The sequence below is a fragment of the Apteryx mantelli genome, chromosome 4 (genome assembly GCF_036417845.1).
Source record: "Apteryx mantelli isolate bAptMan1 chromosome 4, bAptMan1.hap1, whole genome shotgun sequence".
Classification (NCBI taxonomy): Eukaryota; Metazoa; Chordata; class Aves; order Apterygiformes; family Apterygidae; genus Apteryx; species Apteryx mantelli.
The window spans coordinates 51,828,113-51,842,906 of NC_089981.1; the positions used below are offsets into that span (position 1 = coordinate 51,828,113).

General features: G+C 44.3%; 1 protein-coding gene across 2 annotated transcripts in view; it reads left to right on the plus strand.

The window, feature by feature from the left end:
- ACTN1 (actinin alpha 1) overlaps window positions 1–14,794 on the plus strand; it is a 94,668-nt gene that overhangs the window by 30,800 nt on the left and 49,074 nt on the right. For both annotated transcript variants that reach the window (XM_067296558.1, XM_067296559.1), the window contains exon 2: window positions 13,260–13,374. In XM_067296558.1, the coding sequence (XP_067152659.1) occupies window positions 13,260–13,374 (115 nt within the window). The remainder of the gene's footprint in view (window positions 1–13,259; window positions 13,375–14,794) is intronic.

Here is a 14,794-nt window from a genome sequence, read left to right on the forward strand (position 1 = left end):
TCCTTAGATGAATGAAATGTTTTTTGTTGTGGTGGTGGTTTTTTTTCCAGTCATCCCTTAACTGGGAGTGATGAGCTTTGGAAATCAGGCTAACATATTTATACCCTCCTCTGGCCTGCTGAAGAATGCACCTTTTATACTGATGGCCTTTCCTATAAATGGAAAGGCTCTGGGTATGTTCAGAGCACAGTGAAGAAAAATTAGTACTGGCATTCAGCATCCAGTTTACATCATCCACCCTCTCTTGTGGCAAGCTCTTTGACCTAATCTCCTAGAAATGAGCAAATGCAAGAATGTGAACTTGTGTGTGGCTAGGGCTTAAATCACACTCTGTCCCACACTTTGTAGTTGCTATAGCTCCAACTCATACCTTTGCTTTCCTGACTGGCCCATGTGCTAAGTTAATCTCCCCAGCTGGATACAGTAATGGGGTGTTTCCAATCTAGGTACAGTTAGGGCTTCTCACATCTTTCCTGAGGAAGGAGCAATTGAGAAGCCGTGTGTTTTTTATAGAAGATGATGATCCCGGGCTGGGGACACCCACGTCCTTGTGAACTAGTGGGAACTTCAGTTTGCCCAGAGCAGCAATGCTCGCACTGCCCTCCCTTGCCTCACCGCCCTCCCCATGTGCTTTGTTGCAGCTCTTTTGGGCAGAAAAGTAGAAATAGCAAACATTTCCGGATGGGCTGAACTGGCCTGTGGTGGTATTTTCCTTCCAGTTCTTTCTGCACTATGTTTTTCCCCTATGTTCCCATAGACTTTCCTGTCATCAGGACAGTGAAGATCTTGTTACTGGACTAAAAAAGATAGACTAAATTCTTCCTGGTAGTGTCTGGCAAAATGTTGTGCATATCTGCTTTTAAGTAACACAGCAGCAGCTCCTTTTGGCTTCTTGAGACTCAGAGTCATCAGACTCTGCTGTTCTGCTATTATCCTCCACAGACAGAGCCTGATTCAAAGCCCACTGAAGTCAACAGAGATATTTATGGTGACCTTGGTAGCCTTTGGATCAAGTTCAGAAACTTTGACTGTGTTTCCTACTCTTTACCTAGGACAGCTATTCTAACAGACTTGAAATCCACCCAAAATATTGCAGCTTCTAGTACAGGTGTCTTTAAGTGTCACTTCCTTCTTTTATTTTCATGTAAGTTTTGAAAAATTAGACTGCAACCATCATGCAAGCTTTTTAAAGAATAAACAATACCAAGTGTCTCATTTTCTACTAGCTTAGTGCTACTGTGTTTGTGTTGAATAAAAAACATCAAAGAAAAAAATCCTTGAAGGTTTCTCCTTCCCTTTCAGCCTTTGATGCAAGTTCCACATCTAACATCTTTTAGAGAGAATTTCTTGCTGTGATAAACTGCATAAACAGTTTCAAGAAAAACAAGGTAATTAAAGTGAACGCTGATGAAAATCAAATGAGGTTTTGGTCATCGGGTCAAGAAAATCTTTGAACAGTACATCTCCTTAAAGTTAGGTCAACTTTCGCTTAGATCCCCAGTCAGGAGTCTTGGTGGTCATGGAGAAGTCAAAGGAGCCTGAGGTCAGAGTAAAGAAAGAAAACTAGGTGAAGGAGAGGACAAATGCTGTGCTGTCCTCAGCCAGGTGTTTGGTAGGATGAGCCAGCATTGCCTCCCCCTCTCCTAAGCAGCGGCTTCTGTCTCAGGATGTCTGAAACGTTGAACCACAGCAGTCTGGAACAACGCTCCTGTTGTAATTATCCCCTGTCATAACTTCTAATCTTCCACTGCCTTTTTTCTTACTTTACTTTAAGATTTCCATCCTGGTTTGAACACGTGTACTGGGAAGACCTGGCCTGACCTCCCCTGTTCCTCTGCCCCACCACAGTAGTGTGCTTCGATTTCTATGCCTGCTGTGTGTTCATCTCTTCTGGGGAGGCTGTGCCCCATATTCACAGCATGGCTCCTGCATCACACAGCCCCTGCTGAGCTTTGCTTTCTCACTGCTGCCATTTCTGCTGCCATTGCTCGGGTATTCGGATGCTTCTACGCAGGGTTTCACTGTGCTGTCCAGGTGCGCCCACAGAGACTTGCCACAGATCACTCAAAGCACAGCTCAGTACCAGTCAGGGTTATGTATGCTGGGTGAAGAGACAAGATCCCGTGATTTGCAGTGCATGTGGGGGTAAGGTGCTGTTATAAACTTGCCCTGGCATGCAGAAGCCTTAGGGCCCATGAAGATGCTAACTAATTAGGCTGTTCCTTGCCCAAAAATGCACACTGAGAAGTAGCTTGCTACTCAGTGCTAGTGTAAACGGTTTAAATCCTGTTTTAGCTTAGCTCTTAGGTGACACATTCATGCCTCAACAGTGAATGTGTCTTGAGCTCCCATAAAAGACCATCTTTATAATCTTACCACCCACAGTAGCTTTAGTGCTTTTGGTATTCAATTAAAAATGGTCATGATGCAATTCAATTTTAAATATGACCATTACCTTAATAAATAACCCTTTCCACAATTTCAGGCACACAATTCATGTATATGAATTTCTCATTTTCTTCACTATTGGATGTGTAGGGTATTTAAACTACAAGTGAAAACATTCTACAAAGCATAGCTGTGCAAACATGAGCACCCACTTGAGAGTTACAGCCTTGGAGGAGAAATGTCTGTTGTCAGATAAAACTTCCAGTAAGTCACTGAGGCTCTGATCATCTTGGTGCTGCTTGTCTGTGTGCTGCTAAAGGTCTGCAGGTTCAATGAGACACACTGTGGACACGCTGGCAAGCGTGTGCCACAGTAAGGACCCGCTTCTCTTCATGCATGAGAAGGTAGAGCTCATACCTTCTGGGTTATACGTGCTTGCTTCACAGAGGTAACAGCAGTGAAAAATGATAACTCCTGCTGCTCTGTGTGTGTGAATGAAAGGAGCACAGCTACCCAGGGGTTACACAGAGGAGCAATTCCACCTTTTCATGGTATTTCTTTTCATGTTAAAATTGTACCTTTTTCTGTTTTTCAGTTGTAGGAGGTGGGAGGGACTGGGGGAGCTGGGTGATTCCAGAATCAGAACTCCCTAGGCTTCAATTCTGTATTTTATTTTTTAAAAGACATTTTAGTGCTCACGAGGTAGAGGTGGGACTTTTTTTCACAGTGTCTTTATGTAAATATTTAAAATCTTGCCTCCACCCAGATCAATTAAATCCTTTCATCCAGTAATAGACATGACATTCCCTGCTCTAACCTGATATTTCATTTCCCTCCAGAATAGTTGATGGATCTCCCCGAAGACTCCCACCTGGGCTTTCGATTATCTTGTGTCTCAGTAACTGCAGCATCCTTTTTTCTGACCTTAGTAAAGCAATCCAGCCACACTCATACTCACCCAAACAGCTGCAGCAGATACAGTTTTCCTAAGGCATCACTTACACATATGCCCTGCAGTTCACATCTTGCCAGTGACTCCCCTTTCTTCGGCTCATTAAACATCAGGTACCTGTCTTTGTTTTCAAGGCCCTTCATGGTCTCACTCCCTCTTCTTATTATTCCTTTGCTGTAAGATGTGAGCTCTCACCTCTGTCAGCCCCTGATGCCAGCTGTCATAGCCTGCTCATTATGTTTTCAAACAAATGCTTTCTAGCTCATTTGTGCTGCCTCTCTCACTCAGGAAGAACCTGCTATCGACAGCCACAATTCCCCCTTGTCCTCTCCCCTACAATTAGGCTGCCAACACCAACTGCATGGACCAAGCTAAAATAAATTGCACCGTGGTAGCAGGATGTAGCTTCTGAGAGCAAGGTGAAAGCATCTAAACATAACTTTGATAGTATGAGGAAATCAGTCCTAGGGTCTTGCAAAGGAGGCTGCTGACTGGATGCAGTTATGTTGCTTTTAGGGATTGTGTGAATTGTTTGTGGCTTTTTTCAGATAGGGACAGCTGGAAATGCTGTAGTTTATCTCACTGTCTTTTTTGGATTAAATCTCTCTTTTACTGTGACTTCTGCAAAGAACTTGACAGAAGGTAGGTTGTGGGTATGCGGAGGCCACTGCCAAGCACCCTGGCTGAGAGTGCCTTGTTGTTTTGAGATGCAACATATCTACTCTCTTATCTGTGTCTTAGCTGGAAAGTGCTTTGAGGCAGGGAGCAGCTTTTCACCCTGTGTCTGTGTAGTCCCTAGCACCATAAAGTCCCTGTCCATCTCCAAGGTCCTTGCTTCTTTAGTAGTATGTGTGTGTCACAGTCATCTTGACCCAGGAACTATTCTGTTAATTCTGGAAAATCGCATATCAAGTGAAGGATCTTAATAATTGCAGACCTGGTTTGCAAGGAGAAACCTCTGGAGCTCAAGTGGCACATTTCACAGCTGTGAATGAACATGAGAGCTCTGCACATTGAGGCACCTGGGTTCAGGACATTGTCTGCCTCTCTGCTGGCTCATGCGTGTGTGGCTGATGCTGGCTACAACCAAGGACAGGCTGCCCTGCTGGAGCCTGAGGAACTGCAATTTAAGGAAGCAACAGCGTGTTGAGCCAGGGAGAGAGATGATGGCCAAAAGGACCATTTGAAGCCAAGACAGTGGCATCTTTATGGAGATAGCAGTGCTGAAAATTTTTCGGACTTTATGCCCTCTTCTCAAGCAAACCAGGGCTGGACCAGATCCACATGTCTTGATTTGTGTTACAGCACCCAGGCATGCTCTGTCTTCCCTTCCAGGCTTTTCCTATGACTGAGTGAGTACCTCCCTTCAAACTCACTCCTGGGCCTGAGTAAACAGTCTGAGAAACTTTGACTGGTGAGATTTAAAATGCAGAGCTGCTGTCAGTGGCATGACACTGTTTATAAAGGTTTTCATCCTGGTGTCCTGGCCCAGTTTTGTGCTGGATAGTTGAGTTCAGCATCTCTGAACTGAATAGATTGTTTTCATTTTTGTTTGCAGTGGTTTGTTGCCACTTTTCATTCCATAAATAATTGCATCCTAGTACTCAGTAAAATGGTTCCTTTGAACATCTCTTCAAATGCTATAAAGCATTTGAGACACTCAGGATATAAAGTGCAGAGACTAGTTCTGTTTAACTTTTGTTATGAGAGAGCTTTAAACGCATTGATGTTTATGAGCTGATTTCATAGGCTAGGGAAATGCCTAATGAAGTCCTGCTAGTCTGACCTTCACAATAAACTATAAAACCAGTTCGTACTCAGCTGAGCTCATTGTTCAATTTTATGCACTGTTTTTTGCATGTCTGAAGCCTTCCTGTAGCTTCCTAGCTATTAGTACTCCCTGGTAACTCTGGGATAAAGACTGCTTGTACTTTGCTGGTCTGAAATGCTGTGGACTTATTGATTTAATGGTCAGTAGCTTTCCAGTGCAGAAGCAGATTCTTCCTGAAATGGTGCAGGTCTGTAGCAGTAATAGAGATAAAGGTACTGGAGGTACAAATGTGGAGAAGAACAAATATTTATCCTGTGTTGGAAGGGAAGTGCGCTGGATTGAGATTTCTGCTCTTGCTGCTTCAGTCTGTTGTTAGCTAATAAAAGTATCATTCTGACTCCAGAGCAGTTAACACCACTCCAGGGAAAACAAGCATGGAAGGGATTCCAGCTTGTTTTTCTCCTGCCCTCCAGGAGAGAAGAATTAAAAATTGTGCAACACAGTAACTGTATTCCACAGAGCAAAAATGAAAAACTGCTACACTGAATTTACTAGATCTTATTGCATTTCCACTGTCCAAAAGGATTAATTCATTGTCAGGAGGAGTATATTTTCCCTATACCTCAGTTCCTAGCTGTTCTGGACAGGGAAGGACTCTGATGGCAAATACTACGTTCCCTGTGGGATCCAGCCTGGCTTTTGCAGGCGCAGTTAGGACTGGGCCTCTTGCTGCTTTAGCGTTGTTTTCATCGCAAGCTGCAGAGCTGGTTTTGGGAAGTCACTGAAGCCAGGTGTGCAGAGGACACTAACCCTATTGGAAAGCAAAATTCTTCATTGCACCTTGGTCTCATTGACCATTGCACCCATAATTCTGTAGACATCAATAAGTGATAGCATAACTCTTCAACACAGATCAGACCCTTTGAACTACCCCAGCATCCTGGGGCATGGGCTCTGAAACTAAATGCTGAAAGGGTTTACCAACTGCCTTGCTTTCTTTGGAAATTGTGATGTGGCTTTAAATACAAAGCACTGTGCAGTGGAGTCAAAGCTGAATTTCAGGTTAGAAGAAACTATAGGGTGGGGTAGATAGTGGCTGATCTCTTGATTCAAGTTCAAACAAAAAGCACTTTTGGGAGCTCCCTGGAGCTGTGACGAGGTCTGTGTAGAGAAGCTCCTCAGAAACGAGGAGCTCCTCTGCAGGGTGAGGACAGCCATCTGAGAGTGTTTGGGGCATTACAGTAGCGCTCTAAATACAGCAAAGAGAATCAACTAAGGGGTATAGTATACAGGGGCGAGGGCTGTAGGACTACACTTCCTCTGTCCCAGCTGTAAAACAAGTAATATATACATGTATAAAGTTTCTGTCACTTGAAGGCCATGGGTACAGAAACTATTTGGTTGGGCCAGGAGACTGTTTGGACTTATTTGATCACAGTTGTAGTTCATGAAAGCCCCTTTTGATGCCCAGCTTTCTTCATTAGGGTTGTTAGTGTGATCTATCATGTCCAGCCATAGCCTTTCTTGTGCTAAGGAGCCAGCAGGATCCAGGATTACTTTTATAACTCCTCAAAATAACTGAACACCTTCTTGTAAGCTTATACCACAGCCCTGGGCAGGAAGCAAAGCTGCAATCAAGCCTGTCTTCTAAGCTTTGAGTGTTGAGTCTAGGGAGGGAGTGGGTGACAAGTAGCCAAGGGACCAGATGAGCCAGCAATTCTTCTCAATGCCCTAAGATGTGAAATGGGGGCAGGAGAAAGGAGTGCAGTAAGACAGAAACTGTCAGAGAGCACCAGAACAGCACCAGGCCAGGGAAAATCACATGAGACTCTGGGGGTTAATGCCAGTAATGACTTAGTGCTGAGTGCAGGGAAACTTGGACTGGATAGTCAAGAGACATTTCATGGCCTGCTCAGTCTTTTAGCCCATAAGTTTCTGATTAATAAGGTAATGATGTCCTAGTCTACATGTTCAAGTGGAAGGAGAGAGAGGTTTGTGGAGACTGTGGGTTAGGATCCTTCTTGCTTAATACAGTATATTCAGCTCCCAGATTACCACAGTGGAAAGGATCCAATTTTGGGGCAGCTGGAACTGCTTTATTAGTAATTTTATTGCTTAAAAAAGCCTTATATGCAGCAGTTTTCTGCCTGTTCTTAATAAACTATTAGTCGTTACTGGGTGAGTGCCTCAATCGTTGTTCCAGATAATTTCATTTAAATAAAATTCCTTGCAGTGTGGAATTGGCTGTAGAATTTGCTGCAAGAATTAGTGGAACTGTCTAAGCAATCCTGTAATGTATGGTATTGTGCTAAGCAGGCACTGAAAAGTGTTTGCTTTCAAACCAGGCAGCAAATGCAGGTTGTGACTGTGCATTCAGAAGCACAGGTACACTCATCTGAGCACATGACTCTCAGAAGAGAAATGTTTGCAGCTGGGTAAATCGATTTTATTTTCCAGCTGTGCATGATGTGTCATTTGAATATGTATCCACAACCTGCTTGCTTTTCTGGTGGTTGGGAAGGAAGTCTTCCTGTCATTCTAACTACACCAGAAGAACACCTGGACCTGTAGCTTACAACTTGTTCAAGACCTCACTTTGCAGAGTACGTGTGCAGACAGTGTAAAACATTGCTACTGGGTTTGTATGCCAGCATCTCTGTCCCTTTCTTAGTAGAAACCAAACCTTTGTGGACACATCTCAACAGAAGAACTGTGTGCAAATACCCAATCAAAATTCATCCCCCAGCATAGGCACAATGAAGAGGGTGTCTTTATGGCCGTGAACACTGCCTCCCTTCAAGCATGGTAATAGTATGCTGGTAAAGCTGTGCTCCAGTGAATTCTTTCTTTGATTGCTTACTCCAGACTTCTTTCTCCTGTCAGACAGGAGGCAAGCAGGACTGCTCTGGCTCAATTACAACTTCTCTGGGGCTGTTATATAAATACAGCAGTCTCTTGGCTGTTCCAGCAAGTTTATGCTCATCCATGGAAAGCAGGACTGCGTTGAAGAGTGATTTAGCAAGGAGCGAAGTAAAGAGCATCTGGAAAGGTCAGATAAAACTGGAATGTCATGTCACAGCCACAAAGAGATAAAACTGTCCATTTATTTTTTTTAATATCTGTCATTTGTGTCGTTGTGATGGCTTTGACATTTACATTGCTAAAATTGCTCAGAGGCTGAAGTGCCTTATTTTCTCACAGCAAAGAGCTCTCTAGTTCTGCTTTCAGCAGTGTCACTTGTGAGCAACTTACTGCTCCTTTCCAAGCAGAAGCATTCTCTGAACTTAAAAAGGTTCACTTACTGTCCTGTTTCCCTGAATCTCAGAAACATTATGTGGGCTAATTTGGTACAAGAAAGGTACAGAATTTGGAAAAGAAAATGCAAAGAGGAAAGGTCCAGATTATTGACTTCCAGGTACAGAAGCAAAAGTTTGGGGAGTGCAAAGAGTGCCAGAATGTGTGTGTATGTGTATGCACTCATAATACAGGGAGAACCAAAGGTAGCTTTACAGTTGGCAGGACTGGCAGATACCTGGAAGGAGCTAGTGGAAGCTGGTATCTCAGAGCTTTGGCTGCAGGATCTCCAGCAATCACCTGGCTGTTGTTTTTAGACATCTCGTGAACTCTGAAGAAGCAGAGATTTTCCATGTAGTGTCAGAAAAAGGGTGTGTATGCCTGTTAAAATGGGTATGCAGGTAGGCCTGCAGAAGATACCCCAGCAGTAAACCTGTCTGATGAGCTGAGGCAGCAGAACAGTTAATCATATTTGCTTGCATTTAGTGAGTTTTGTTACTCTTTTTATTATCTGGTAGGTTATATTGTGGTAGAATTTGAAGATCCTATTGTTTTTACGGCACCTAGCACACAAATAGCAAGAGGTGATCTCTGTCTCAGAGATCTTGCTGATGAAGCTGAGGTGCAAAAAAAAAAAAGAGAGCTACAAGTCCTAGCTATAGATGGGAGCAGGGGAAGGCAGAGAGGATTGATGATAAATGCACGCTCACACATGCTCCTTCACTGGGCAACACTACCTTGTGAACACTGCAGCAGAGGAAGGAAGACAGCAAGGAAGCACATCTGTCACTTTAGAGCAGCAATTTGAGTTCAGGACTAAGGAGACAGGGCTTCTAAAGGCCTCGGTTTCCATGCTCGGGAATTACTGCTGTCCCTCCTGCCCTGCAGCCCACCTCGCGGGACCCCAGCAGACACAGGTGCTTTTTTCATCTGGCTACTCCCAGGGCTGGGCCTGTGCTGGAAGTAAGGCTGGCTGCTTTCCTCTTTCAAAAGCCTGTCTCCTAGTGATTGCAAATACAGCAGGGTTTAACGGCTGCCAGGTGCTGATTGCCACCACCACCACCGTTGACTGTGACTGAGGGTGTGGGGAGGAGCAGGTTTATTGCCCAGAGGGTGGATGGGGTGAGTGGGTGGTTTCAGCAGGCTTCTCAGAATAACAAAAAAGGATCCTGTGCTTACTCATGAAGCCAGGTCGGTAAAAATGGCTCCAACCAAGATTGCCAGAATTGCAAGACCCGGTGGACAACAAAAATTTCACTCTCCCTTCTCCTGCTCCCCCCGCACTGTTCTGCCACATTTCTTCAGCCCTTGGCTTCTCTCATCTTGTCTGTCAAATCTCCTTCCAATTTGTTACTTGGAATAAAGAGGAATAAAGAGAAATGTATGCAGCAAATGTAACATAAAGCTCTTTTCTACTTATTATGCTTTGACTGATGTTCCTTTGGGTTGGTCTGTGAGGAGAACTGTGTGTGAATCCCTTTGCAATAAATGCCCACTCTTATTAAAAGCATTCATCATCCTGCTTTCTTGTGAAATGGTCTGATGCATGTGCACAGGGCTGCTGCTTGTTGCTGTTCCCATATGCTGTTGTGCTGGGTACTATATTTTGGAATTAGTGTAGGACCTGAAGGGTGCCCTGAGAAAATGCCTGGGCATCTGGGAGTCGTTGCCTGGAAACTGCAGGTGCTCTGTTTATTAACCCTTAACAGTCCACCTCCTTGAGGAGCTGAGATGTCAGCTATGTCATTGATTATTAACGGCTATGCTTTGCAGAAGTGTTTGGCCTCAGCATGTCCGAGGCCACGATGTGGTGGAAATGGCTCCAGCAGAGAAGTTGGGGTGCTGGCTCTGGTGTATACTTTCTCATCAAGGCTTAGGTGACCCTTGCAGCAATAACAATCGTGGAATATAGTCACTGTAGTCTCACTGGTCTGATTATTATGCCAGGCTTTATAGTAATGCAGGATTTAGAAGATTTGTGGTTTGTTTTTAATTTCATCTGTGTTGCTTGGCAGTGTAACTCCATCACCCTCTACCATCCTGAAAACGTACAAGGAGATGCCCAGTTGAGCTGTGCTGGGATTATCCATTATTTAGAGCAGAGCCTCCTGATCTGCTTGAGGCTGATGGATAGCAAAACTGTGAAGTGGCTTCAGGGAAGTTATACAAGAAGTAAAAGTGCAATCTGGTGGCCTTGTGAGTTAGATCTTGGGCTTCCTCCTCACTTCAACACAGATTTGTAATGTGACCTAGAGCCAGTCCCTTGCTCTACGTGTCTTGCTCTGCCTGCAAGAGGGAGGTTAATGGACATCCACATCCTTCCTGTCATAACTTGCCACCATACTTTCATATGTGATGTTGATGTAGCATTTGAAAGCCTCTCTGTGCTGTCATTTGCCCCTTTAGAGAAGTGAGGGAGCCTGACTGCAAAAGCCAGATGAATAAACCTCTTCTCATGTAATAAAGCACAGATGGTAGAATGAAGAAAGTAGTGCCAAAAGGACCCACTTCAGGATACAGGGGCCATTTTCAAATAAAGTCATTCTTATTTCTCAGGGCAATAACAGTAAAAGGCAGTTAAAGATGCTTAGTGACTTATTCTTCTTTAAAACTTGCAAAACTGGAAGAAAACCAGGCCATCTTGAAAATAGAGATCCCAGGCTTTCACAATACATGTACCCATCCAAAGGGCTATTGCCATGAAAGTGTTTACAGCTGTGCTGTTATCTTGCTCCTTCCCACTGCCCCTGCAGAGAGCAAGGCCAGAACACAACAATAGAAAGCTCATCAGCAGTTAAGAAATGCTTTTTCCTAGGAAAGATTCTGCTATGCTATTTGTAGTCATGTAAGCACAAATACAAGTAGGTCAATAGAGGAAGCCCAGCATCCAGGCAAATAGGAAAAAAACGCATATGCTCTTTGCCATTTGAGGCAGTCTTTCTTTTGATATCTCATGCATGGCATAAGCAGCAGTGAAGCATTTCTAAATTTTTGGCGTGCCTTGTTCCATATCAGCTGTCTCCTTTTTGCTGCAGTTCCTCAGTGGCCTAAGATGACTTGACTGCTGTGGTCTACTCTCCTGCTTGGCCCATGTATGCCCAATTTTCTCTTGAAGAGACGCATTAGACTGCTGAGCTGTCTCCATGCACTAACTCAGCAGAAGACCAGCCTTACCAAAGAAAGTAAATAGTTCTTTGCTAGGTCAGTGAGTTGAACTGACTCTGGAAGCACATCTGGGAGAGAGAGGGGGAGAAAGACCTTCTCCTTTCTGTGGTAGCACTAAGCTGTTAGAGCAGCTCGGTTTTGAGTAACCTCATCCTTCTATTTAGAGGGTGTTTGAGTGGTTATCATTTGTACAAAGGAAAGGTTTTATTTGGTGTCCTGTTTGAATGCTGTGAAATGCATTCATTAGCACTTGGGCAAACTTGTCAGCCCTGAAAGAACGAGTTGCTCCCATTTGCTCCTCAAATGGTTCTTTTGTTTCAAGCAGTTTCTGGATTTTCAGATTGGGTTCTTTTATTTATCTAGTGAAGAGCATACCACACTTCAAGTCTGAGGTATTTTTGTATTCACTTCTTGTGTTTTGACCTTCCAAAGGCAGCACTTACCTTTCTCTTTCAGAGCCATTCATGGCTTCTGTGATAATCTCTATTATCACATCTTGGAAGTTAGACCATGGCTTGGGTCTTGCTCGTAACTGATGAGACAGTCTCTTCCCCCATTAGTGCCCCACATGTCCATTGTTCAGAACATGGGCTGGCAACCACAGAAAATGTGTGTTGTCATCAGTTGTGGCGATATTCATTTCTCTCATATGAGAGATCCTCTATCCTGACCACTTGAGGTCAGAATTACTATATTTAAGACCAGAAGGCATTTCCCAAAAGAGTGTTGTTTGGCCTTAATGCCAGTGGCTCTGTTGCAGTTTGGACCCCATCCCTCCTGCATTTCAGACTCATATAATTATTCCAGTGCTCTTGCGTAATGTTACTTATTACAGAGTGGCTGTCATTTCTATCATTGATGTGGCTGCAGTAATCCCTCTGCCAGAGGCTCTCAAACACTGGGAGTCTGGGAGTGTGCTAGGCAGTCGATAGTGGTGTTAGGTAGTGCTTACTTTTATTCTTTCCGGCACCTGTAGTAATATAGAGATGGCTGAAAGCATCATTACTCAGAATGCATTTACTCCTCCATGTGAGCAGCTGCAGCTACCAGGGCAATGTGAAACAGTCACAGAGGTGGTCTGCTTAGCAGTGAGTTGGAGAGAATGTATGCAGCAGAACAGACCCTACAGAGATGTGGTTTATGGGGTTCAGGAGCTCTGCACTCTGTAGTCTGTTCCTCAGTGCCTGCAGTATTTGCTGGTGATGGAGCAGACTAGAGGCAGTTGGCAGTAAAAGAATAGTCTCCCCCCCCCCCCCCCAATCACTATCTAAAGCCAAGGAGATCTGGTATACTGTTTCCCTTTCTCCCTCATACTGTGTTAACGTGTGTTGCCTAACACCAGCTGGAGTCATAGGAGCTTTGAGAGCTTAGCATGTCTTAAAATCAATTTCTGGGTATTCCAAACTGAACACAAAATTTAAGGGTCTCTCTAGAAGATCAGACGTGCTGGAGCCGTGAAGTGGCTGTCTCTATCAGACTCCCACTCTAATGGAAGGACCTTGCAAATTCTTTGGATGTTTAGGTACTAGCACTTGTGCTCTGCAAGGGCAGCAGATGGAAAGATGATAATCTGACTGTCATTTGAATCAGTATCGTGGTATCCTAGCACCACTGCTTTGGTTCTGAACTGTTGTTTGGCTTCTGGGAAGATTACTGACTGCTTTTTTTTTTCTTCTTCCTGTGTTTTAGACATTTACAGCATGGTGTAATTCTCACCTCCGCAAGGCCGGGACACAGATTGAGAACATAGAGGAAGATTTCAGGGATGGTCTTAAACTCATGTTACTTCTGGAAGTCATTTCAGGTGAGAGAGGTTCTGTGTGGTGCTTTTAAGTGTCCTTAGCATTGCCAACCCAGTTCTGAAATTCCTTCCTCTTTCCCACAGAATAGGGACAGCAAGGGCTGTGATGCTGTAGATTTTGCTGGAATATAAGAACAGCTGTTTTCTGATTCAAATTTCTCCCTAACCAGTATCTTATCTCCATCAATGGCCATTAGTGGGCTTTTGGAATGCGCTCCAAGCTTCACAGCCTGTGCACACTGTCCATTGCATTCCTGCTGCTGCCTCTGGGCTTTCCTCCACCCGTAAAAAATGCACAGCCTCCTGTGAAGGCTCAGGCAACCTCTCTTACTGCTTGGCAGGGCTGACGAAGCTGCTCTGGGAAGCGTGTGGGAATGCTGCACTGGCAAATCATACCACAGCCTCATGGCAGTGGGAATTGGATAGAAATTATTGAAAGAGAGGAGTCAAACCCGTAAGTCTTCTGGTGTAGTTCAGCTTCAGCTGTGACTGAAGTTTTTCCGGTCTAGTTTCAATTTGACTTAGTGCTCAAGCCTTCAGGAAAAAAAAATCCCAAACAAAAAGCAAAATCCCAGAAAACACAGTCTGAAATAAAAACAGTGGTGTGAACAAGTTCTTAGGTCAAATTTGGTTTGACTCCCTATCATGTCCTGCTGCTTGACAGTGATCTCCCTGAACAGGGATTGTTTCTTGTAATAATCCCTATTCATGTGCTGATGAATGCCTTAATAAAGTATCATGAAAGGCATCAGAGGAGATAAGTCTGTATGTGTGAAACTGAGGCCTTGTGCTCACAGACTTTCTTTTGATGGCATCTGAGCCTGTAATCACAGTCCTGTGACTTGTACTGTTGCCCTTCTTGGTATGTTTTCCAATAAAATTGCCATGATAGAGGCACTCAGACTGCCTTCCCTCTGCCCCTCCTCCAACCCTCTCCACCTCCAACTCCTGCAAAGGAATTGTCAGTATATGTGTTCTGGAGAATTTGTGGCGATAGGATAAAAACTCATGGTTTTTACCAGTGATGGTGGTTTGGGGGGATCAGAGTTCAAAATATTATCAGAGCTTTATGACACATATACTGCTTCTGCAGTGCCTTTAAGAAACTAGCTGATAGAGTCCTGTTAGTTTACCTTCTGTATTTATCTTATTGCTGGACGGTTTGCTTGCAGAGGAGGATGGCAGCCTAGAGGCAGGGGCAGACAGGCCTTGATGGTTTAGTTTCTGATTCCTGAGCTGGAAGATAGGGGAGAGGAGGATGTGTGGGGGAGGGAGGATGAGTGTGGCAGGCTGGGTACTAAAGCAGCAGGTCTCATGCCTCTCACCACTCACAGCTTAGTTTCCTTGCCCTCACCTCCCACCCTTCCTCTCCTGTTGTCCCTTCGATAGCCCACCGCAGTAGTGTGGGCACGGCATTTCCTCA